Raw genomic sequence first — 22,997 nt, 5'->3', positions numbered from 1 at the left:
CCCAAGCACCCCGCTCTGAACTATTAATAAACCCGCTTTTTACTAGGTAGAGAAAGAGGTGGGGAGGAGGAGGGGGGGGGGGGTTGGTCCAAGGGGTATTGTTTTCTGAAGGGTTGCGAGAAGAAAGAAAAAGAGAAGGAGCGAGAGTGTGGGAGGGAGAGAGGGAGGTTAGCTTATGTGCCAATCTGCTTTTGTCATCCTCCATGATCTTCACTTTCTCGGGTTTCTCAGTGGACATTAGGCAGGTCAGGCCTGTGAGCCAGGTAGGTCATCGACATCCTGCTCAGCTGTTGTCAATCTCTGCTGAGAATGAGTTTGGTTTCTGTGGGCGTTATGAGACAAGAGGCTATATCAGCCGCCCCGGTAATTGGCCAACCTTTACACATTCATATGGCTGCTTGAAAGCTGTTTGCACATGCCGCGTCTTAGGGGCAACTGTCAACGTACGGTAAACGGCAAAAAGGAAGAACAGCAACATCTATAAAGACGCTAAGACGTTCATCTCCGTTGCAGCTCCATCATCTGTAAGTCCACAGAACAAAAGAGTTCATGGGCATAAAAACAATAGCCCTCTATCTCCGTCAAGGGCATTCCTTGGCACAACAATAGGACCATCTCCTCTCCCCGTATTTTCCTTTCCTCCCCTCCCTCCTCATTCTCCAGCCCCTCCATCAAAGAGCATTCCAGCTCCAGAGCCCCCTAAGCCCTTCACTTTGGGCCTGTCCATGTGACACGGCACGCAGACAGTCATCTTTAAGAATTGATTCACTCTGGTATCCAAAGCCTAGGGAGCCAGGCTGCCAAGATACCCAGCATAGGCGCCACTCATGGGGTCCAGGTACACAACAGCTGCTCCCCAACAATAAAGGCAAAAAATGGGAGGCACTCAGGGGGAAGATGCAGCCCTAACCTCCCTCTCAAGCCTGAACTGGTCACCTTGAGCCAGTTGTTCCCTGTCCGCCTGCCTTCAGAGACGACAAAGGATTGGGTCCAACTTTGGGATGAGGGTGGTGGTAGGGGGTGGCTATTGAAAGACACCTATAATTCACAATAGAACTGGAGAGAAAGAGAGCGCCGCAGGGTAAAAGAGGGCAGGAGGAATATTTTTTCCTTCCTTGGAAGAAGCACGGCTGTGCAACCAAGATGGTCCAGAGTGACACATGGAAGACCATAAATAAGACAATGGCATGTTGTTTTCTTGTGCGGCGCATTGTGTAGAAGCCTGGGGGTCAAGTGAAGGAGATGCAAGCCCATCCCAGAAACCTTTCACACACACACACACACACACACACACACACACACACACACACACACACATATGCACACACAGAAGTAACAGCGGGTATGTTGTGGTACCACAGATAGGAATCACAAATCATGCAGAAGGAGACAGGCGAGATATTACCTCACCTGAAGTGTTTCCATAAACTCCAGTGTACCAAAGCCTTGGGAAGTGGTATCACTCTTCAAGCAGGTCGTGACCCACACACAGAGTGATTTATGGTGATACAATCTAGTACATCATCCGTCATAAATAAGGGAGATTAAATGAATAGACTGAGGCTGTGGATATAAGCAATTCCACCGCCAGAAATTATGTATACCGCTGAGCCACTGTGTCGTCTTAACGCCAACACTGACACCAATGTTGTTTAAGATAGAGAGGCAAATATCTCCTGCTATTTTATTTTTTTTAAATGGAAGTTAAAGAGATAGTTTGTGTTTTTTTTTTTCAGGGGGGGTTATGTGAGGCAGTCGTGCATAGTTAGTACAACACCCACATTAGATCCTGTACAGCGCGTTCCCAGTAAGGAAAGCCGACCAGGAGCACCAGCGGACTAGCAGAGCTACTGTGTGTGTTTTCACTTGTTTATATTCCTGTCAAAGACATAATGGTGCAACATTTTCAACCTAAGCACAAATAGGTGAAAATATTTTTCATGGCTACCTCACACGACCCCACCTTAAAAAAAAATCCAAAAACCCTAATTAGGCAGGAGTCAGAAAAGAGGAAGAGGACAGCTAGAAGACGAGAGGCAGGCGAGGACAGAGAGGAACTTGGCATCATTGGTCTTCCTGTTAAAGCGGAAAGGCAGAAGAGGGAACGCGAGAGCCATGGAGAGCTCGGGAGAGAGGGGGAATTTACCAAAGCAGCTCAGGAGGGCCCTCATTACGATATTAAACAAGATTTAATAAGTGAGAGTGATTTGATGAGGTGATTATCCTGGCCCATTAATCAAGCAGGCTTCTGGCCTCGCTGTAATATGGCCCATCTTTCCCCCTATACCAAAGCCTCTTTAGACGCTGAGCTCCTTACTGCACTAACGCCGCTTCAGAAACAACACCAGACCAGGAAAAAAAAAAAAAAAAAGAGGCATATTACGTCTCATCTCTCAAGCCTGCGGGTATTTTCAATGCTCACTCATCCCTCCACCTCCCTGTCCGCTCTTCTGGTGCATCTGATAAATTGAACTCCTTAACATCTGGGTCAGAAAGTAAAGTCTTATCAGAGAGAGCTAAGAGTGATAACTGGCAATGATAACGTGAAAGCATCTGTTGGCTTTAAGGCTTTTGGTTTGAGAACAGAAGGAACTTGCACAGATTCCATGGGATTGTTGGGTTTTGTGGAGAGGTAGGAGGGGCACGCGTGTGTGTGTGTGAGTGAGTGTGTGTGTGTAAATGTGTGCGGACAAGCTGATTCATAGAACGCATTGCAGTTGCATCAGGACGCAAGAGAGCGAGTACAGTCACCTGTTTGTTCTCAATCAGATCACAGAAGACTAATATGACCAAGACTGACCTCCCGAAACACACCTGCAAGGACTCCAACCAAGATTATTCTCACTATCGATCAGTCACTCGATGTTTTCTGTTGTAACTGTTGTTTGTGTGTTGTGTGTTGATACAGACAGTAGCCTAGTGGAGGGAAAAAAGAGACAAAGACGTTCAATTTAAGTGAGAAAGACAGTAAATCCTCATAATTGCTTCACGCAGGTACTTCATAATTAACTTGACTAATTAATTAAAGTATTTGGATACAAACAGCTGTCAAATAACTAAATGTTAGAGTAAATGTAACTGTATTGTTTAATTAATACTAATCATCCAAATAGCTGCATTTTAATTTCCTAGTGATTGACTATTAGGTTAATTGACTGTTTCACCGTCATTTTGTCCATCACACAGCATGATAATGTGATGACAGTGTTGCCAGAACAAGCTGGCACCACTGAAATCTAACTTAAAATTTTGGTAAAACTAGTTATTTAATGTGCTGTATTCTTTATGCGATTTGTTTTTATTGGTGTTGGCCTTAACTCTTTTTAAGCCATGTCTAAAGCTCATCATCCACTTCTTCAGCTGCATACAAGATAAAATAACATGTGCAGCATTGCTGTGGTCACTGTTTCATATGACTCTGCATTTTAAGTTGTTTTAAGATTATTGTTTATTACTTACAGTTAACTGGTGTTGATGAGCTGTCTCACAGACAATTGGTTGGTTGCCACCCTGAACCTGAGATCATATTAGTAGCGCACAATAAGCAGACATCCTGAAGACACATTTGATCTCAAGAAATGTAATATTCTCCTCACTGTGGTTAAATCAAACCTGTAGGGCAACAACGAGCCTTCAAAACTTAAACCTAAACCGACTGAATGAATCCAGTCAGACACAGCCCCGATCCACATATTTATTAAAGATGTAGCCTATAATTTATTGTGTAGACTGGTATGATGATGATACAACTGAGTCAAAGACAAGAGGTCAAATATAACCTCAAGAGTGGGAGAGCATAGGTATTACAAGACAGCCAATCTCCCCAAAACATTTTAAAAGCTCAAGTGGAAGAAGATTACCTTAAAGCAGGCGTGGGACGGAGCTTTTTCTGGGAACTGCCTGAGAGTATTAATACAATAAGCACAGAAAATATAATACAAGAATGTTTTTATCAACATAATCCGGAGAGATGAGGCCGAACCAACCTGGAATATAATCCCAAGGAGAAGTTCCCCTGGTTATCAGCCACACACACACACACACTTACTGAGACACACTCGTACACACTCTCGTGTCTCGTCCTGGCTTCAAATAATCGACAGATAATCTTCAAGAGGATGTTGTCTCTTCAGTCTCATCTTAACTGTAACGTCCGCGCCACCATTAAGGGTCAAGAGGTCAGGGGCTGGGTTAAGCTATCAGTGGGAGGTCAGCTTGTTAATATTTACATTAATAGGACTTTTTTATGTTTTTCACAGGCACTGTGTTTGGAGGGTAAGATCCTACATTTGATAAAGGCTGACCTTTGACCCATGCAATTGTTTCATTTAAGAATAAACAGCAGCATTAAATAAGTCACTCTGTCTGTCCCTGTTGTCATCTTAAGTAGTAACTCACACACCGTGGAGCTAGATTTAACTGCACAAAGTTGGAACAACTGTCTGTTTATTTTAAATGTGAACCTAACCTCAGCTATTTGTGAGTCTAAATTAAAAACATTTCATAGTTTTATTGTCTCCTACATTTATTAAATCTAGGGCAGCATATTGTTGTATTGAATGTGCATTTATCCATCATTGTTGTCCATGTCTCTTCTATTTTTTTCTCTTACAATCAATTTTTATTCCTCTCTTTATTATGCTTTAAATTGTTATATTGCCTTTTTTAAACACATCAAATTGCCTTTATATTTGAACAGTACCAATGCACTTGTCTTCCATTTATAATAAGACAATTAGATAGTAATGATGACAGGAGTACAACAGTATCACTGTAGTTGAGGGACACCTCCAGGGGTAGAAGCGGGGGTTTGCTTGAAGGACAGATGCAGAATTTGGTAGCTGACACTCAGAGGGCTGTAAGACAATGTCGCCTTGGCGAGTAACTTTCTCTCTCTCGTTTTCTCGTTCTCTCGCTCTCTCTCTCACTCTCTCTCTCTCCCTCCGTGTATCTAAGCAGCGTAATTTGAGTAAATGACAGGGGAACATCTGCTGTGCATAAGAGAGAGGCCAACACTTTAACATGCAGATGTCTCTCTCCATCTGCATTAATTCAATAATTACCGCAATGGAGGGAGGGGAAAAAAATCTTTTTTTATAGCTTAAGACAATGTTATCTGTGCCAGTTGGTATGGGGCGGGCGAAAGGGGAGGGGGAGTGAATGAGTGTGTGTGTGCCTGTGTGTGTGTGTGCTGCTGGAGGTTTGCGAGAGGAGGGGTAGATTATTACACCATTTAGCCAGAGCAAGCTGTCACATTGCAGAGAATCTCACTAATTCCATTGTGCCCTTGGTGAGTCACTGGCAGACTCCAAGTGACCGATGATGCCTCAACGCCACCACTTGGCCACTGAACAAGCAACCTGCTTTCCTGAGGGTGCAGCGGCGTGTGTCTTATAATGCATGTGTGTGTGCGTGTGAGCAACCACGTGTGTGTGTGTGTGTTTGATATGACTAACCTCTGGATTTTAATAGAAGAGTATGCGAGCGCATGCAAGTGTATGCTCGGAAACGCAACCACTTTTAAACATGCGTCACGCTAAGTAAGAGTGTGTGCGTGCAGGTGTGTGTGTGTGTGTTTGTGTGTGCGTGCAGTTGTGTGTGTGTGAACATTAGACATATTACGGTATAGTGCAACCCATCGGCCAAGGTCTCTGAATACCAAATTCAGGGGAATTTGAAGCACAGCAGTAACGACAGAGACCTGCGGGTCAAGGCTTTGGATATATTTCCAGAACTGCTCAATGAGTCCTTGTGACATTTAAAATGTCAGGCAATCATATTTTGGCCGGGCACAATCAATTACAGCGAAAATATCACGCCACAGAGAGCATTAACATGGAATGGTTTCCATTCAAATTGAGCTAATTACTTTATTGAAAGGTGGGCTCAAATAACTCATTTCCATCAAAAGCTTTTATAAAGCAATCAGACAAATCTGATTATAATGTCTTTGTTCGATAAATGGAAGGGATGAACTGTGCTGAAAAGGATAGGCCAGATAATAAGACTTGTACTTTTGAACAATTAAAACACTACATCACGCACCTGGAGACGGAACTGCGAACACAAACAGTAGCCTATGTACAACAGATTAACGTGCATTCATCCAAACAGCATACCGACACACTAACAACCGGCCGAGCACACGACCTCTCACATAAAAAAGGTCACACTGTCCATGAGTGGCGAACATATACACTCACACTGACACACAATTAGGATGTATCGTTGTGCATATACGATTACACACATAAATAAACATACAAACTGACATAATACCCACGAGCATGCACGCACTCGCTCGTAGAACCTCAGAGACACGCACCCACATCGAAGAACAGTTACACGCACACACACACAAACACGAACACACACACACATATCTAACTCTTACATGCCGGCTAAACATAGGGACAAAGGAAAATATTTGTATACTTGGCAGGCCAACTTCCTTTGATTGCAGCAGTGCCACTGTAGGAAACAATGCACAGGCACTAATAATACACCAAGGCGAAAGAGAATTCCTCTTAGAGGAAAGCTCAAAGGAGCCATCGGCCAGGCTATTTACAGACTTACTGACTGATTGGATGACCGACTGCACTATACTTACTGTAGTCTCTGCATCTTGTCTTACTCGACTCTTTTTTTCTGCAAGGACTCCAACATGCTGACACACACAGTATAGGCCTACGTTGTGCATTAGAGGCCCAGTGGCACACATTCCTCTATAATATCTTCTTTTATATATTTGCTGACTGTTGAGCTCATGGTAGTTTCACTGTGCAGACATCAATCAGAGGCAAATGCTGAGGAAATGTAACAGATCTTTCATGTTCTTCCACTTCTGTATCATGTCCACATTGTGACATTTGACCGGTGGTAAATAGCCGGCCGGCCGCACTTATGATGGCCTCTCCTTTCTAAAAGTGCCCAGTTAAAGAGCATCAAATCCCCACTCACTAAACCCACACAAGCCCAACCTTCATTAGCATAGCTAACAAACTCCCTGAAAGAGCAACAGTGGAGGGAGAGAACAATGGCAGTCTATTAAAGGGGGAGATGAGGGGGTGAGAGGAGGAGAGGAGGAGGGGGGGGGGGAGCTATTGTTCGGGTCTTATTTAGCCTTTGGTGTCACCCTGCAACTGTTGTCACTTCTAAGTTTAGCCGGATGGCTGAAGAGGACAGTGAAAAGAAGGAGGAGGGAAGGCAGGCGGAGGAGGACAAGGAGGAGGAGGAGGAGGAGGGAGAAGGACGAGAGGAAGATGGAGATCAGAGGGAGGGTGAACAGGAAGAGATGGCGTGAGGAAGAAGGGATGATGAAGGGTGGAGGATGAAATGACTGCAAGAGGAAAGAATGAAGAGTGAGTTATAAAAGAAAGAAGGGAAGTGATGAGATAAGGTTTATGGAGGAAGGCGGTTTGAATTTGAGTAAAAAAAAGAAAGAAAGAGTTATTCATGAAACACAACTGCAAATAACAAATATTCATTGTCAATAAACCTGACAATTATTTATTGCAATAAAGTTGACAAAGTGTAAAACTGAAAATACTGAACATTTAACATAATCATGGCAAATGGTAAAAGTGGCAAATCTTGAGATTTGGGAAACTGCATGGAGGCATCAACATTTTTGTTGAAAACTGGTCATAAAAATAAATAAATAAAATAAAATCACCAAAAACAGTTGTAATTTTTCTGTTGCTCTACTCAACAGTCTCCAGAGTCATGACTCAGCTCTGTGAGTGACAGTCTCTCAGGTAGAAGCTTGAGTTAAGTCCTGAGTCAAGTTCAGGCTTAACAACAACATGATTCTTATCAGCCAGTAATGAGAGCAGCTCATAAACTGCGAACGTGGCCCGATATACGTAAATAAGCGATTAAAAACCTTTTGACCAAACCTCTCTCATAACCCGTTTCACAACTTTTCCTGTCAAAGACCGAACTTTGCGTTGCCAGAGGGAATCTTTAATGATTTAATTGAACATAAGCTCTTTATGCAAAGTTAACCTGCAGCCGACACTGTGGTAACACACAGACATGCTGACCTGTCTGGATGTGTTTTCAAAGTCCCGTAAAAAAGAATCTGAAGCTGCTCAGTTCACAGATTACAGTTTCCTGGCTGGATGTCACAGAAACAATCACACCTCCAAGCCACAAGTGTGTCAGCTGGTAGCCACACACACACCTTGTGATCGCACTTTATAAAAGGCATCATTAAACGTCAATAAAAATGAATTGAGAGTCAGTGGATTTATTTGTAGCTTGAGTGCAACTTAAACCCTGAAACCAGGCGCCTTGATGAGCCTGGGACCAGTCCTGACAGGAAAGATACAAAAAGGGAGTTTTTGTTGCATATTGTGTGTGTGTTTGTCTGTGTTTGTGTACTGAGGAAACAGAAACAGCCGTGTCAGTGTGTGTGTGTGTGTGTGTGTGCGAGGAATGAGAGCGAACTACACAACAAACACAGAGCCCAAAGGAGCCAAAAGAAGCAATGAGGCAAGACCTAAGGAGAAAGAAAGAGGGAGACAGATTAGCCCAGCTGTCTGCTCATAAAGCGGCTGGAGGGTGAGGCGTTAAGCCCCTCAGTGAAAGCAGAGCTTAGGTGGGTGACACAGGGCAGCGGACCCCACTCAGCCCACAGTGGCCTACAGCATAGGGCCTGAGCCAAAGCAAAGACACATGGATAAACAGAGGGAGATGAGGCTCCGCGCCTGCAAAGCCCACAGGGCTAAGACAGTCGAGCAGGCGAGCAGGCAGGCAGGCAGGCAGGCAGGCGTCACATTCCCCCCCAGCCAGGAGTGGAGACAGGGGGGTTACGGCTTAAGGCTTGGCTCCCTAACTGGCTGACAAGGGACAAGGCAGGATGGTAGACACTGTCTCAGTCAAGTCAGTGAGTTCATCAAAAAGAATGTGGATTTACTGTATATTGCCTATAGGCTCCGCTCAGGGGAATATAGGGACAATTACTTATGGTCTTGGCATGTACAACCCCTTCAACTCTACCGACAGGCCAGAATTATCAATTACTCTGTCTCCACTCCTTCCATCAGACGCAAACACACACACGGCGACGTCCATCTTGCCAGCCGTGCCCTGCGGATGACCCCTAGTTAGCAAAGCAGCCTGGGAACGGCCTGTGATGACAAGGTCATGAATATGAGGTGAAGAGGCCTCAGTCCACCGCCGTGCTGCAGCAAGGGTCTTTAACTGCACTGGATTTCACACACAACCCCTCATCCACGACCTCATGGCAGAGAGACGTTAGCAGCTGTCGTTTTACGAGGTCCCTTATGTGACAATGTACCGAATCCATCAACAGCACAGCAACAAGTTTATACATGCAGTGTCTTCTAAAACAGCCACAGCGCCCACACTGATCCTTGAAGAGGGGCAGGGGCAGGGGGGGAAGAGGGTCCTGACAACATGCAGATAAATCATGAGACAGTAAAAGTGTAGATTCATGGTAAGCCTTTCATTTTGATCCTGTGACCTAAGCCATGACTGAACATAGCCTAACTTCCTTCAATGGTTAAGTCCAAATAATATAACACTGGAAGAGCAAATATTAAACAATTAACCAGTGCATCTTCACTGATCTGTGTGTAAAGCTGAGAAGCACCACCCTCTGTTGTCAGTGATTTAATGGATTAATCTGTACGGTGTGGTCGGTGCCCCCTGTTGAAGTGCTATCGTCCCATGTCCGCTGTCATGTTTACTTCTGTTTTCCAACTGGACTGAGGACATTTCCTTTACATTTGGAAACTAATTTATCTATTTCAACTCACTGGCAGCCAAGCCCACCATGCTCTGGAGAGAAGACAAAGACACATGACAACATGACATTAAGATTTTCACATTTTTCACAAACTGCCAGTAAGTGCAAAGAAGAGCAAGTAGGTTTAGGTTTTTCATTAAATTGACGTTTTAGCATCTCAAGACCTAATCATTCTTCATAGCTGTAAGAAAACTGAAGAACACATTTCTGGATAAAAGAGCATGAAAAGATGTGTTCACACCTAAGGCAAAGGAATATTTTCACTATCAATATGTTGAATATTTTAATGACTAATCATTTCATTTATTTGTTCTACCAAATGTCAGAAAACAGTGGAAAAGTCTTGTTTTTTTGTTCAATCGACATAAGTGAAAATTTAATATGACAAATAAAAGCAGCAAATTTTAACAACTGACTAACTAGGATACACATCTTGAAAATTGATCTTGAACGACACAATAAATCATAGATAATGACATTTCTGTCAATCAAGTTAATCAGTCATCTAATGTTGTTCAGATTGATGGGAAAAGAAAATCAGAAGGGAAGTTGATATTTGCATCAGCGAGCTTCATTTGACTTTCAGGAAGCAACCTGAGCACCAAGAGAAACTCAGCAGAGAACACAAACTTTAACAGAGGACCTTCCTCTGGGTGTCTACAGCTGAAGCAATTAAATCTAATATAAAAAAGTTAATGTTCTGCTGATCAACTAATTGCTTCATTTCTATCTATGAGTAAGAACAGTCAAATCTTGCAAGATGAGCAAATGTTCAAATTACAATATAGCCTAACTGATGTTTAGAGGAACTTATCGTGAACTGTCATGTTGAAATCGTCCTCTTCCTGTCTGCACACCAACAGGTCAGGACTACTGTCTCTATTTAATGCCACTGTCCTCTCTCCTTTCTGTCCTGTCTCTTATTCTGTTGATTTTCCCTAACAGGGTTTCCTTGAGAACTAAATCTACTTAGGATTTATTGTTTCTTATTATTTCTCGTCATTGGAAATTATAATCCTTTCACCTAATCCCCCTCTCCCTCCCTCTCTTTCAGATCATATTCATCAAGATCATCCCCTCTGACAAAGCAAGAAATCAGCACAGTGGGGAGGTCTAAAGAGATCGCGCACTGGAACAGGGGGGTTTCTTCCAAATCAAATCAGGTTCCTCTGATGTAATCAAGACGAGACGCCAAAGACGACGACATAATCTCCCGCGGACATGCTTCCCTTGCTTGCACGTTATTAAAAAACGAGGAGGAACAAATCTTTAGATTGAAAGACTGGAAAAATGGAATTATAATAAATCAGGGCAAACTGGGGCAAGGTTGGATAAAGGCTTCAGATACAGATGAGGACAAATCTTCACTGTGGTTTGTGTTTGTATGTGTTTATGTGTGTGTGTGTGTGTGTGTGTGTGTGTGTGTGTGTGTGTGTGTGTGTGTGTGTGTGTGTGTGTGTGTGTGTGTGTGTGTGTGTGTGTGTGTGTGTGTGTGTGTGTGTGTGTGTGTGTGTGTGTGTATGTGTGTGTGTGTGTGTGTGTGAGTGAGTGAGATAGAGAGGGAGAGAGAGAGAGAGAGAGAGAGAGTACTGTAGGTGCGTGGACATCCAATTTGTTTGTATGGCTGCTTATGAATACTTTTAATTTACTCAAGATCAAGTCCCCTACCTCTGTGTGAAAAAGAAGAAGAAAAAAAAACAGGAGTGTTGGTCGTCCCACTAGAACTCACACAGTTGTCAGATAATCTGTGTGAATCTCAGGTGACAGGTGGACTGTGATGCTGCTGCGGCTGTACACCCCTTCATTTGTGGGTGTACTTGCAGGGAACACCCACATGATGGCACAATGTGACAAAAGTGGACACACAACCAGTCAATAACTTGGAGGCTCTTTCTATCAATGTCATGGTCTGATCTCCATAATGGGTAGAGCATTGTGGAATTCATGATGTAAACAAATCATGTGTTGCTTAAGGTGTAGCCTATGCCTATATAGTTATAGTTGAATGTACAAACTCTTACTTGCCACAACATATAGACATAAACTGAGCATGATATACATAGACATCAGCTTTTAAGACACACTCCATCTTCTCCACCAGATGGCCTCAGTGAACTGCAGTAAAAAGTTTCCAACACCGTTTTGACACTGTCAACCATTCGTAATATAAGGGTGACATTTGTTTTTTCCATCACCTAAATCAGAAAAAAAGGATATCCCTAACTTTCACCCAAAATATCCCTGTCATCTCTCCCCGTATTTCTTGCAATCTTTCTACTGTCCACTCTACAATAAGCTGTTAAAAAAACAACTACAACAGAATTTACTTAAACCCCTTAATGCACCATCACATCTTATAACATCCATAACAACAAGGCATTACAGAAATGACCATAATTTCAAATTTGAAGCAAAATTGCTAATAATCACTTACACAACTTTTAAATCACAGGTTACGATATAAACAAGAAGAACAACAACTGTGGTGCTTTCAGTTACCACGGTGGATGGACAGTGTCACAACACCTCCATGACAGTTCAATGTCTATACTTTAAGTGAGGTGTGTGTGTGCTTGTTAATGTGGCGCACACATACACACACTACAGCGCTCAGGCACAGTAAGGACATCAACATCATGTCATTTCTTGAACCTGATCCCACTCACAGCCATGAAAGAGCACAGCAGGCACTCACAATGGAAATGCAGCAACACAATCACACTATCTGTATTCACTGCAAGTGCACATGTAATTTGTGCTAAATATAATGTAATGTGTGACTTTTATTTTTATTTTTATTGAGAGCAATGTTGTTTTGTGATACATCTAATTCACTGGCAGGTCTTACGACGTATCCATAAAGTTATTATGGTAAAAACAGCTCATGGTTTGTTAATGTGATGTGGAGCAGGCGTAGCCTATAAAGGCTGCAACACTAGACCTGGACAACAACCAAGGTTCAGACCCCAACCAGCCCGCCAGCACACAACTCATCTGCTAAAGTTAGCAAACAACTGTTTGGACTGGTATTACTGAAGAGAACGAAGATAAAGACACATCTAATTTTTAAGGTGGGAGCAAAGAAAATAGAAGATGCCAATATGTCAACAGATGTTGGTAAAGGTAGGTATATGGATGTGCAAAATGCACAATGCGAGAATCTATGGAGTGCTTATGTTGTCCCAGTCCCACTATGACCTATGAGTAGGGCTCATGTCAACTATGGAGTAGCCTGAAGAACATGTTTTATTGTAGTGTTGAGTTGACTTCTCCTCTTATGTTTGAGTGTTGTGTTTAAAATGTATCATAGCTCAGAAATCATTCAGCTGCAGGATGAGGTCATTTCATTGTTCGTACACCTGCACCAATGAACAGCTCTCCACAGAATAAGAGGAGAACATGTTTGTAGTAGCCTATATGGTCAAGTGGGACTTGTTTGCATAATTATGTAAACATTAACAGAATAATTTTGTGCACATTTCATTATTTTCATAGGCCCCTATGTTTCTCAAGACCTAGCCTTGGCAAAAGCAATTAAATATCCCCTTCAACTTTTTCACAAATAAAATGCACAGACACTGCACAGATAAACTTCAAATGTCTGACGTAGGAAAACAAGCTGTAGCGCCGAAATGCGGACGCTGCGAGTCAGACGCTGACTTCACAGCCAGATAAACAAAGTAGCTATTACTTACAGTAGGACATGGCGAAGAGGACCATCTTTTCGATGACTTGTGATTATCCAGGTGACCAGGTCACACAGTCCCACTGTACGTGTTGCTGTGGTTATTTGAAGGCAGAACTCTTCATCCTCTCAGCAAACCAAAGAAATGGTAACATTAGCAAAAGTGGAGAACAAGCTAACATCTTAAGCTAACTCAACGTAACTTAACGTGGAGGAACTGTATACAGTTTCTACATTTAAATATTTTTTACATTTAACTTTTTGACAAGGTGGTTATTTGACAACACACGCTTTATGCATGATTGTTTTGTTTGTGTATTTGTTGGCAAGTTTTTACCTTGACCTCACTGCTGGTCAGTATCTCTCCATCACTGTAGTACCACAGGTGACCGCAGCTCCTCGTCGCTAGGGGCGCTGTCGCATTCACTGAAGATTTAAAACATGGGCCAACCAGGACTTGAAATAATATTAAAATATTATTTCAATATCTTCTATTATTATTAATTATTGAAATAATATTAAAATATTATTTCAATCAAAAAGGAGATAATAATAACTGTTATTATTATTATTAAGTAGTAGGTTTAGGAGTTTTTTTTTCTTTCATAACTGTCAGATTGTTTCCACATTTGCCATTTAGATTAAAAAAATAAAAAATTTAGATAAAATGGAGTGGGAGAAAAAAGAAGAAACAAAAAAGATGTGGCATCTATTTTAAGAAATTCAAGATTTTCCTTAGCTGTTGGGTTTTTTGGGTTTTTTTTTAATGCCTATATTGGACTATTCAATGTTGCTGTCCTTGAACGTCCCACTTGGAAACCTGGTTGTTTCTGAGGCCTCAGATGGGCTGATGTCATTTGATGTGGTTGATGTGAAATTAATCTATTGGGAATCATCTATTGTGTGCTAAAATAAGGACAGAGACTTCATCTGTCACACACACCTGCACAAAGAGTTTTATGGTTTTTATTAGTCGTGCGCATTGTGTCCCCTTGGGTGCCACTATGAACCTTGGCAACGCCCCAAGCAGTGCTGCTGCTGCTGAGGTGCCACATCCCACTTTCTCTCTACAGTCTATGGTGAGGAGTCATTCACAAGGAAGGAGAGCCGGAGGCAGCACAATGACGGGCAGCATCGAGGGACTCGACAGGTTTGACAGTCCGGAAAAAGGCCGAGGTCTGCGCGTTACCAGACCGTTTAAAGTTGGGCAGCTCCTGTTCACCAGCCCGGCGTACTCCTACGTGCTGTCAGTGAGTGAGAGGAGCTGCTACTGCGAGTTCTGCTTCACAAGGTAGCTACTGGACTGGTTATTTTTATCCGTGCATGCATACTTTGATAACTCATTTTATTGCCCTCCAGCATTTAATACAGTTTATATCAGATCACGTTGGCCTGTATCAGATCATGCAACTTTGATGATGACTGACATCCGGTGGCAGCACCTCATGATGCAACAACACGATTTATTAATTTGGTAGATCTGAATTAATAATAATAATAATAATACATTTTATTTGTTGGCGCCTTTCAAGGCACTCAAGGTCGCCTTACAAATAGATAACAGAAAACATTAGAACAGTACAGTAGCAAAATAAATATACAAATAACAGACATGCAGAACATACAAATAGCAAAATAAATGTAGCTACAAGTAATAAACATAAGGAACATAAAAATACAGGTGGCTAAAGATGGATATTGGGATTAAAGGGAGTAGGCAGTTTTGAAGAGGTGTGTCTTGAGATGTGACTTGAAGGTATCAAATGAGTCCAAGATATGGTTAATTTACTACTTTTTGTTAATTGGTAATGATGTATTGATTACTAAAGCAGCACCTTAAAGGCTATTTGTCATAAAAAATGCCACTCTATAAAATCTATTTCGGTTGTGAGGCTCGCCTTTCCAATATATCTTCTTTCACAGATCTGCATACCCTCTGTCTGAATGGCAGCATTGGAGTTTGTGAACTGAATGGTGCCACGATACAGTTATTTTCACCTCTAGCTCTAGTTGTCATTAATGACTGGGATATAAAGACAAATCGGTTTATGGAGTGATCAATGAATAAGATGATCAAATGACACATACTACAACTTTGTTTACATACTATCCATTTGGATGCTAAACTCTATTTGTTGGACTATAACCTACTGTGTGTAACCACAATAAAGTGCTAATCTAATTTAATCAAATTTAATATTTGGTTGCGCTGTGTTTCTCCATATTGAGAGCGCTATGATGTTAAAGTTACAGCACTTTCTTTTGCAGCAGCAGTTTTTTATGCTTTGTTATGCTTAACAATGTCAGATTAGTTGTGCTTGGTGTGAAAGCAGTGTTTTCTTTGGCAGCGCTCTCTGAGGTTCACTGGATGATGTACAGTAGTTACTGAAGCACCAGTCATTTGTCCCCTTTGACTCCTTTAATGACACTGCAGTGCTGCTGACAGAGTGGTGCTGCTTGTGTGGAGGCGCTGTCGCTTTAATGATGCTGCCTTTAAAATAATTTGAACAGTTGCAGAAGATTAATGTGCTTAGTTATGATTCTGTCTAGTCAAGTGGCTTGTTTTTACTGCTCAGCCCTGAACTCTCAACTATCAAATGACAAAAAGGAAATTAAAGGTATCACTTGTGTTGTAGCTGGCTATAATCCTGCATCTGACCTCAGTCCTAACCCTGTCTTATCTCAACACTGTCCTCTTTAACTGTAACCATAGTCTCCAGTAAGGGCTTTGTTATGTCAACTTGTACATGTTTCCAATTCTAATGTGAGTGAAGGAGTCGTGTTTCATTTATTTAGCTGTGAGTTTGAAAACACCACGGAGGCAACTCTCTAGGTGGTGCAGTCAAATACTCTTTGGTCACTTTTAGAGGGTCAAGATTTTGCATTTTAATCTACATATCATGTATTTTCCCACCACTTAATCTGACTGCATTCTGCGTGCTTGAACTTGTCGCAAGGATCTGAATATTATCAGTGCACTTTTGGTCTGCTTTACTGTTTCATTGAGGTAGGGAGACAGCTGGTCCCTCCTAAGGTCAACTCTATTAATACCCCAGAATGTTTTAAAGCCCTTCATTGCTTTCACTTATGCCAGGCCACCAGCAACTGCTGCGTCTTGTCTCAGAGCAGGATGTTCAAATGTTCGTACACACACTTGGACGGCGACAGACAGAAGGAACCAGATACTGTACTCACCCATACCCATACAAATACATTCACAGGATTAAAGTGTAACATTTTTTGAGCTATCTTTGGTGTGCAAGAGAGTTATTTCTTTGTGCGACTGTGAAGTTCTTCAAGGACCTGTGAGGATCGCTTAGTAACTCCTTTATGGTGTCCTATACTTGTCACCTATGAGATAATATACCCTTTTTGTCATTCATAGGAAAGAGGGATTGGCAAGATGTGGAAAGTGCAAGAAAGCCTTCTACTGCAATGCAAAATGTCAGGTAGGAAACACTTTGGTAGAGTTTCTCCTGGATGACACTCCACATGATGCTCAAAATCTCAGTCTGCAGAGCTGCCACAGTTACAACAACCACATTTATGTTGTTCTGCAAGCATCTTGGCATTGTGGTTCCCTGGTTTGTCAGAGTAAAATATCCCAACAACAATTTGATAGGATGACTTGATGTTCTTTGTCCAAACCCTACATATTTGGCCCCACTGGTTCTGAAGATGATAGCAAAGGTGATTCATGAAGGTCCATCAGTAATGTCTATGATGAGCATTACATGTTTTTAAGTCCAGTCTTATGCTGTGGATGAATAAGTGGTGACCTCTCAGTTATCAGTTGAGGACCTCAAAATGCCCACATGCGCGATTATATTTGTGTGGTTCTGTATGTGCATTATACACTGTTGCCCATAAAGTTGGAATAATTTTGTTTTCAGACACATTCTTTTTTTAAATTCCTAGTTATACACATCAGTAATCACCTTTGACCACGTGCAATGATTACATACTGAGTCCCAGGTTCCAGTTTTGAGGAGATATACACTATCAAGAATTGTTTTTTTGTTTTTTTTATTGTATTTGTTAATTTGCACAATATTACAAGCAAGCAAGCAAAACAACTAAAATACAGCAAACCGGATGTGCAGGTGAGATTAAAAAAACACAGAGAGGTTTATAAAGGAAATCTCACCTCATAAAAAGAAAGAATAAAAGACCACAGCAGTAAACAAAACAAGCAGACTTAGAAACATAAAATCAAGAGGTAAGAATAATTCAAAAATCACAATATAGAACACATCTAAACTTATAAGTGAGGGCACAAGTGTGTGTGTCTGTAGGCTAGTCATGTTCAAGCAAGCATGGAAATGTGCAACTGTAGGCTACACATGTTCCAGAGCATACTCCAGTTCAGCCAAATCCTTTCAGTGGAAGGAGAAGGGTCAGTTGTAGTCAGGTATGAGTTTGGTTCATCAGATAGGACCGAAGCCTTTGTTTGAAATTCTGCAGGGAGGTGGACTGAAATGAGATTTGAATATAATTGTTCCAAAGCATTTTTTTACCTCTTCATGAGAACAGGTTAAAAAAAAAAGTTTGATTCCAACTTTATGGGCAACACTGTAATTGATAAATGCATTTATATTGAGCTTCATAGTCTAATACCTCTCAAAGCACTTGCCACATTCACCCATTTACTCACACATTCACACACTGATAAGGTCGGCAATCAGCCCACATGTTTATGACGTATGTCTGTATAACATGTATGATAAGGACCCACTGTATATGAATTTGCCCCAATTTGATTGTAATGAACTAAATCAGACAGTAAATTAATGGGTCAGTTACTCAGTTTACATGTTGGATGGGGAAAGGGGTGGCGGTAGCATTAGATTAACACAGCGTGGAGTCACATTGCACGATACTGCTTAATGTTACAGCTGGCAGTGAAGCTCCGTATACCAACTGTTAGGTGTTTGGCTGTGGTTGGACTTACACCAGCAATAGTTGTCTCTACTGAAGATACTCACTCTTTTGTGTGTAGAAAGGAGACTGGGCCATGCACAAGCTGGAGTGCTCTGCAATCACTGCATTTGGAGAGAACTGGTGTCCGTCAGAGATAACCCGCCTGGTGGCCCGAATCCTCGCCAAGAAGGTTGAAGAGTTAATGGAACACATGAAGACTTAATGAGAGATTAGCACATACTGTACTGTAGTTCACTGCTGCCATTTTCCACACAGAAAACACAGAAAGAAAGATGTTTGTCTGAGAAGATCTTGCAAATAGAAGACATACAATCCCGTGAGTATTTGTCTAACAAGTGAAAAAGCATGTGTGTTCAATCTTATGATTGTACTTAAACCAACCTGGAAGGTATTTGTTTAAATTTGAGAGAAACTGAATACTGAGTATAGTCTGTGCACTTCAGTCCTAAGTGCCCCCAGATGTCCCTCTTCAAAAAGCACAGCCCATTCAGATTAAAGTGACAGAGACACCCATGGCCACATCTATATCTCTCACTATATACACACACACATATCCTATGGCTGTGGAATTGCCATAAGACAGCGTAACAAGTGTAACAGCTTGAAAGAGAAGCAGCAGCACTTTAGACTGACACAGTGCTGGTTGCATGTGCATCTGTGTGTCAGATGGTGTTGGACCAAAGAAACCACATTAAATGATTAATAAATTAGTCTCTGTTCAAAATCTGAAAAATATACATTAATCAATTATTCTTGACGTAAAAAAACAAAAAACATTACAGGTATAAATATATACGTGCTATGGCATAAAAAGCAGTCAGCAATATGGCTGTTTCTGCTTCTTTTAATAGTAGAACCCACTATTAGAGTGAAACAAGCCCATCTCCTCACATTAACATCGCTGTAACATTATATAACATGTGTTTGTTTTTTTTGGCCATTGTGCTATGAGTCGTCATGGCTCCTCCCATTTCCTGTAAGGAATATCATACATTTGGCCTGCACAGATTGCTGTTCAGATCATTTATTGAACTTCTATAAATGTCTGCTGGTTGGAGTGAATGTGGCTCACATTGTTAATAGAGCTTGAAATCCACACAGAAACAGGTTCACAGAGTAAAAAATAAGTCAAAGCTACATGTCAATAATCGTGTCAAATGAGTGCAATCAAGTGAAAATGTAAATCCCTCTCCCTGTTAACAGACGTGGAGGACATAGATAATGAGAAAAGAGAAATGAGTGAGGGAGATATTGCCGGACTGCATCGTTTTTACTCCAAACACTTGTACATCCCTGACAAGAAAGACCTGCTCACACTATTCTCCCAGGTAACACACACACACACACACACACCTCACTGTAAAATAGGCAAAGGATGATTATATATAAGCATTGTTTCTCTCTCTGCTCTGTCGTCTCTTCAACAGGTTGCTTGTAATGGTTTCACTATAGAGGATGATGAACTGTCCCATATAGGGACTGCAGTCTACCCAGAGTAAGAAGGAAAACTTTCATGCACACATACGACCACATTGTCATTCAGTACTGTTTTAACATCGCTTGTTCAGGTACAGTATACCACACTGTGTGTTCTCCTTTGTTGTGATTCATTCAGATTCACTCTGTGAAAATCGTATGTGTTGTCAGTGTTTGTGAGTTTAATTTTTAATCTGCATTAGCATTTCCAAGGTTAGTTAATTCAATTGTTACTGATACTGACAGTGTACAATTTGATTGCCTTTTCTGTGTTTTTGACTATGTACTGTATTTGCCATGTGGATGCTGTGTAGGAATCTGTTTGTAGAAGTTGTGTATGTGCATGATATTTAAAGCAACTTGAAGCCAGTAAGAGAAATTCAAAGAAGCCTGACGAGACAACTTTTCTTCAGCAGCTGGTGTTTTGGTGGTAAAATGGGCTCCCTGCTGTTGGTGATGTTTTAAAACTTGCTGAGTTGGGCTGAAAATGTTTCCTCAGAATCTTGTTGAGATATTTCCAGCCTGACACCCAGGTAGTGACAAGGCTGCTGACGTATTTCAGGGTCTCTCAAGACCTCTCTGTAGGCAGAGCTGTAGCATGGTGCTAACGTCGTTCAAAAATAAAGCAGTTATGTCACTGTTATGTCAGTGCTCTGTCTCACTGCTCCTCCATGCTCATCCGTTTTACTAAGAAAGGATAAGTGTAGTGTGGTATTTTTATTTTAACCTCCCCGTTTCTCTTGTTATCTTTGTGTTTCTCCTCACAGTGTGGCACTGATAAACCACAGCTGTCTTCCCAGCGTCATAGTCACTTATAACGGGATGTCAGCCGAGGTCCGAGCTGTGCAGAACATGAAGCCTGGAGATGAAGTGAGGAAAGGGGACAGCTGCCTTTAGAGGGGGTTGAGTCCTGTTCTCTTTTTGTGTGTTTGTGTGTGTGAAGGAGGGCGCCCTGCTTCCCTTATGAGAGGGCAAAGTGTGCCGACACTTCAAATCCCCCTAGCGGCTCTTTGCTGCGTGTCATTCCCCCTCTCTGTCTCTCTCTCTGACTATCCTATCAATTAAAAGCATAAAAGCCCCCCAAAATATATACATTTTAAAGACAATGATTGAAACAATACCATGCAGCAACTTTGTTGAAGAGGCTGGTGGCAATTTTTATACCTGACCTTTTAACCTAAGAGGTCTAAGAGCTGTCTGCCAGAGAACTGACACCGTCAAACAAGAGGAAATACATCAGGAATGCAGAGTGGGACTTGTTTTGAATTCTTTTTTCCATGTGTTATTTCTACCTCTAGGTGCTCATCAGCTACATAGACCTCCTTTATCCAACAGATGACCGTAACAACAGGCTGAGAGAGTCCTATTTCTTCACCTGTGAATGCCAGGAATGTAAAAGCAAGTCCAAAGTAAGACAAATTCAAAAGATAAAAAAAAAAAAAAAAATGTTATTAGCAATATTTTTGGGAAGACACACGTGTGCTGTGTATCCCATCGGTTGGGTTGGTTGACTACCACGTTGAGGCTCTTGTCGTCACTTACAGGACAAGGCAAAATTGAAAGTCCGTAAGCAGAGTGACCCCTTCGAGCCGGATGTCATCAGCAACATGGTACGCTACGCCCGGAAAACCATCAGAGAGTTCAGAGCCTTCAAACACACAAAAAATATCCTTTCATGTCATGAAATAACACTTTGATTTTGTGTTGTCTGCAGGAAACCCAAGTAAAAGTTGTGTAACTGTTCATTGTCCATAAAATGAGCCTTATGAGCCTGATAGTTCAACTGTCAAACCTCTGTTTGCACTGAAGAGCTTTGATCTGAATTCATTCATTTGGTGAATAATTTGCATGATGTAGTAGTAGTGGACATTTTCTAATTATTTGCAGTTAAGTTGTGATTTACTCACTGACTCACTCAGTGTAGATTTTATTCTTTATCTGAGTAGTTAAAGACTGGTTCATCAGAGGCCCTTTGACATCTCAGTTCAACCTCAGCTTGTGTTGATGCAGCCTTGACTCTGTAGCACCCCCTAGTGAGTTAATGGAGATGTGTGAGCAGAGCCTGGAGGAGATGGGCGCCGTCTTTGATGACTCTAACGTCTACATGCTCCACATGATGTACCAAGCCATGGGGATTTGTCTTCACATGCAAGATTTAGACGGAGCGATCAGTTACGGCGAGAAGATCCTCAAACACTACAAGTAATAAGTAAAATATGTGCAATACAGTTCTTTGCAAAGACTTTAATTATATCTACACTTGTGAGATTTTTGTGCTTGAGTAAAATAACCAAGTATGGTCTCCCTCTCCAATGCAGCAATCTGTATCCTCCGTACTCCTTGAACGTGTCCTCCTTGTGCCTGAAGATGGCCAGACTGTACATGGTGATGGATCGGCACTCCATGGGCGTTAGTGCTTTTAAGAAGGTAATTTGACATTCTGACTTTTAAAAAAAAATCAGACTTTTAATGAACTTAACAATACTTGACTAAGAGGATTTCGTGTGCCCACAGGCAATGGCCATAATGGAGGTGGTTCATGGGAAAGATCACTACTACTTGACAGAGTTACGCAAAGAAATCGCACAAAAATGAAGAGAAGGGAAGGAGATGATGGAGCATGGCTGATTCCTATGGACTGCATTTACTCCTTGGATAAGGAGCGTTACAGAACTGTAGGCACTTTCCATTCTTTTTGGTATTAGAGGCAATTCATGTTTTTATGACTTATTTTATTTATTGATTTTTAGAGGTTGACACAGGGACTTGAGTTGTGTGAAGAATACTTTTGTATTTGTTCCTTGTTAAAGTTGTTACACCAAGATGTGTTTTTTTTTTACTTTCACAATGACCATAAGGCGTCTGAGAAGTTCTTTTTCCAAACTGTTAAGGATTTTGTATTTGTTTTTGGCTCACTGACTGACACGTCAGCTGCACCCTGTCATCCATAATAATAATAATAATAATAGCATTTATTTGAATAGGGACAGTGCATATTAATGAACATTAGTATAACTAAAAGAAATACTGCTGTAAATATGCCGGATTATAGCCAGGCGGCTAATTTGCGTCCGACGTCCCTAATAAATAAATAAAATACAGCAGTACACCACAAGGAAT

The 22,997-nt window shown here is 41.5% G+C and overlaps 1 protein-coding gene across 1 annotated transcript; it reads left to right on the top strand.

The window, feature by feature from the left end:
• The first annotated feature begins 12,737 nt into the window (after positions 1-12,737).
• Positions 12,738-22,820, top strand: LOC311007386 (N-lysine methyltransferase SMYD2-A-like). The gene is made up of 13 exons (XM_084000537.1): positions 12,738-12,902; positions 14,545-14,751; positions 16,846-16,909; positions 18,460-18,570; positions 18,657-18,717; positions 19,605-19,729; positions 19,829-19,896; positions 20,645-20,747; positions 21,176-21,286; positions 21,422-21,542; positions 21,905-22,079; positions 22,196-22,304; positions 22,392-22,820. Exons 1-13 carry the CDS (start codon positions 12,877-12,879, stop codon positions 22,470-22,472), a joined length of 1,362 nt encoding a protein of 453 aa, XP_083856663.1. The 5' UTR covers positions 12,738-12,876; the 3' UTR covers positions 22,473-22,820.
• The last annotated feature ends 177 nt before the right edge of the window (positions 22,821-22,997 follow it).

The sequence above is a fragment of the Trachurus trachurus genome (assembly GCF_905171665.1).
Source record: "Trachurus trachurus genome assembly, chromosome: 24".
Classification (NCBI taxonomy): domain Eukaryota; kingdom Metazoa; phylum Chordata; class Actinopteri; order Carangiformes; family Carangidae; genus Trachurus; species Trachurus trachurus.
This window is presented reverse-complemented; position numbering and strand designations above follow the sequence as displayed.

Excerpts from the sequence above, each read along its gene's own strand:
- LOC311007386 (XM_084000537.1), top strand. The coding sequence starts at position 12,877 with ATGTCAACAGATGTTGGTAAAGGTAG. Across the intron at positions 19,897-20,644 it reads GGGACTGCAGTCTACCCAGA|TGTGGCACTGATAAACCACA; the intron begins GTAAGAAGGAAA and ends TTCTCCTCACAG. Across the intron at positions 22,080-22,195 it reads AAGATCCTCAAACACTACAA|CAATCTGTATCCTCCGTACT; the intron begins GTAATAAGTAAA and ends TCTCCAATGCAG.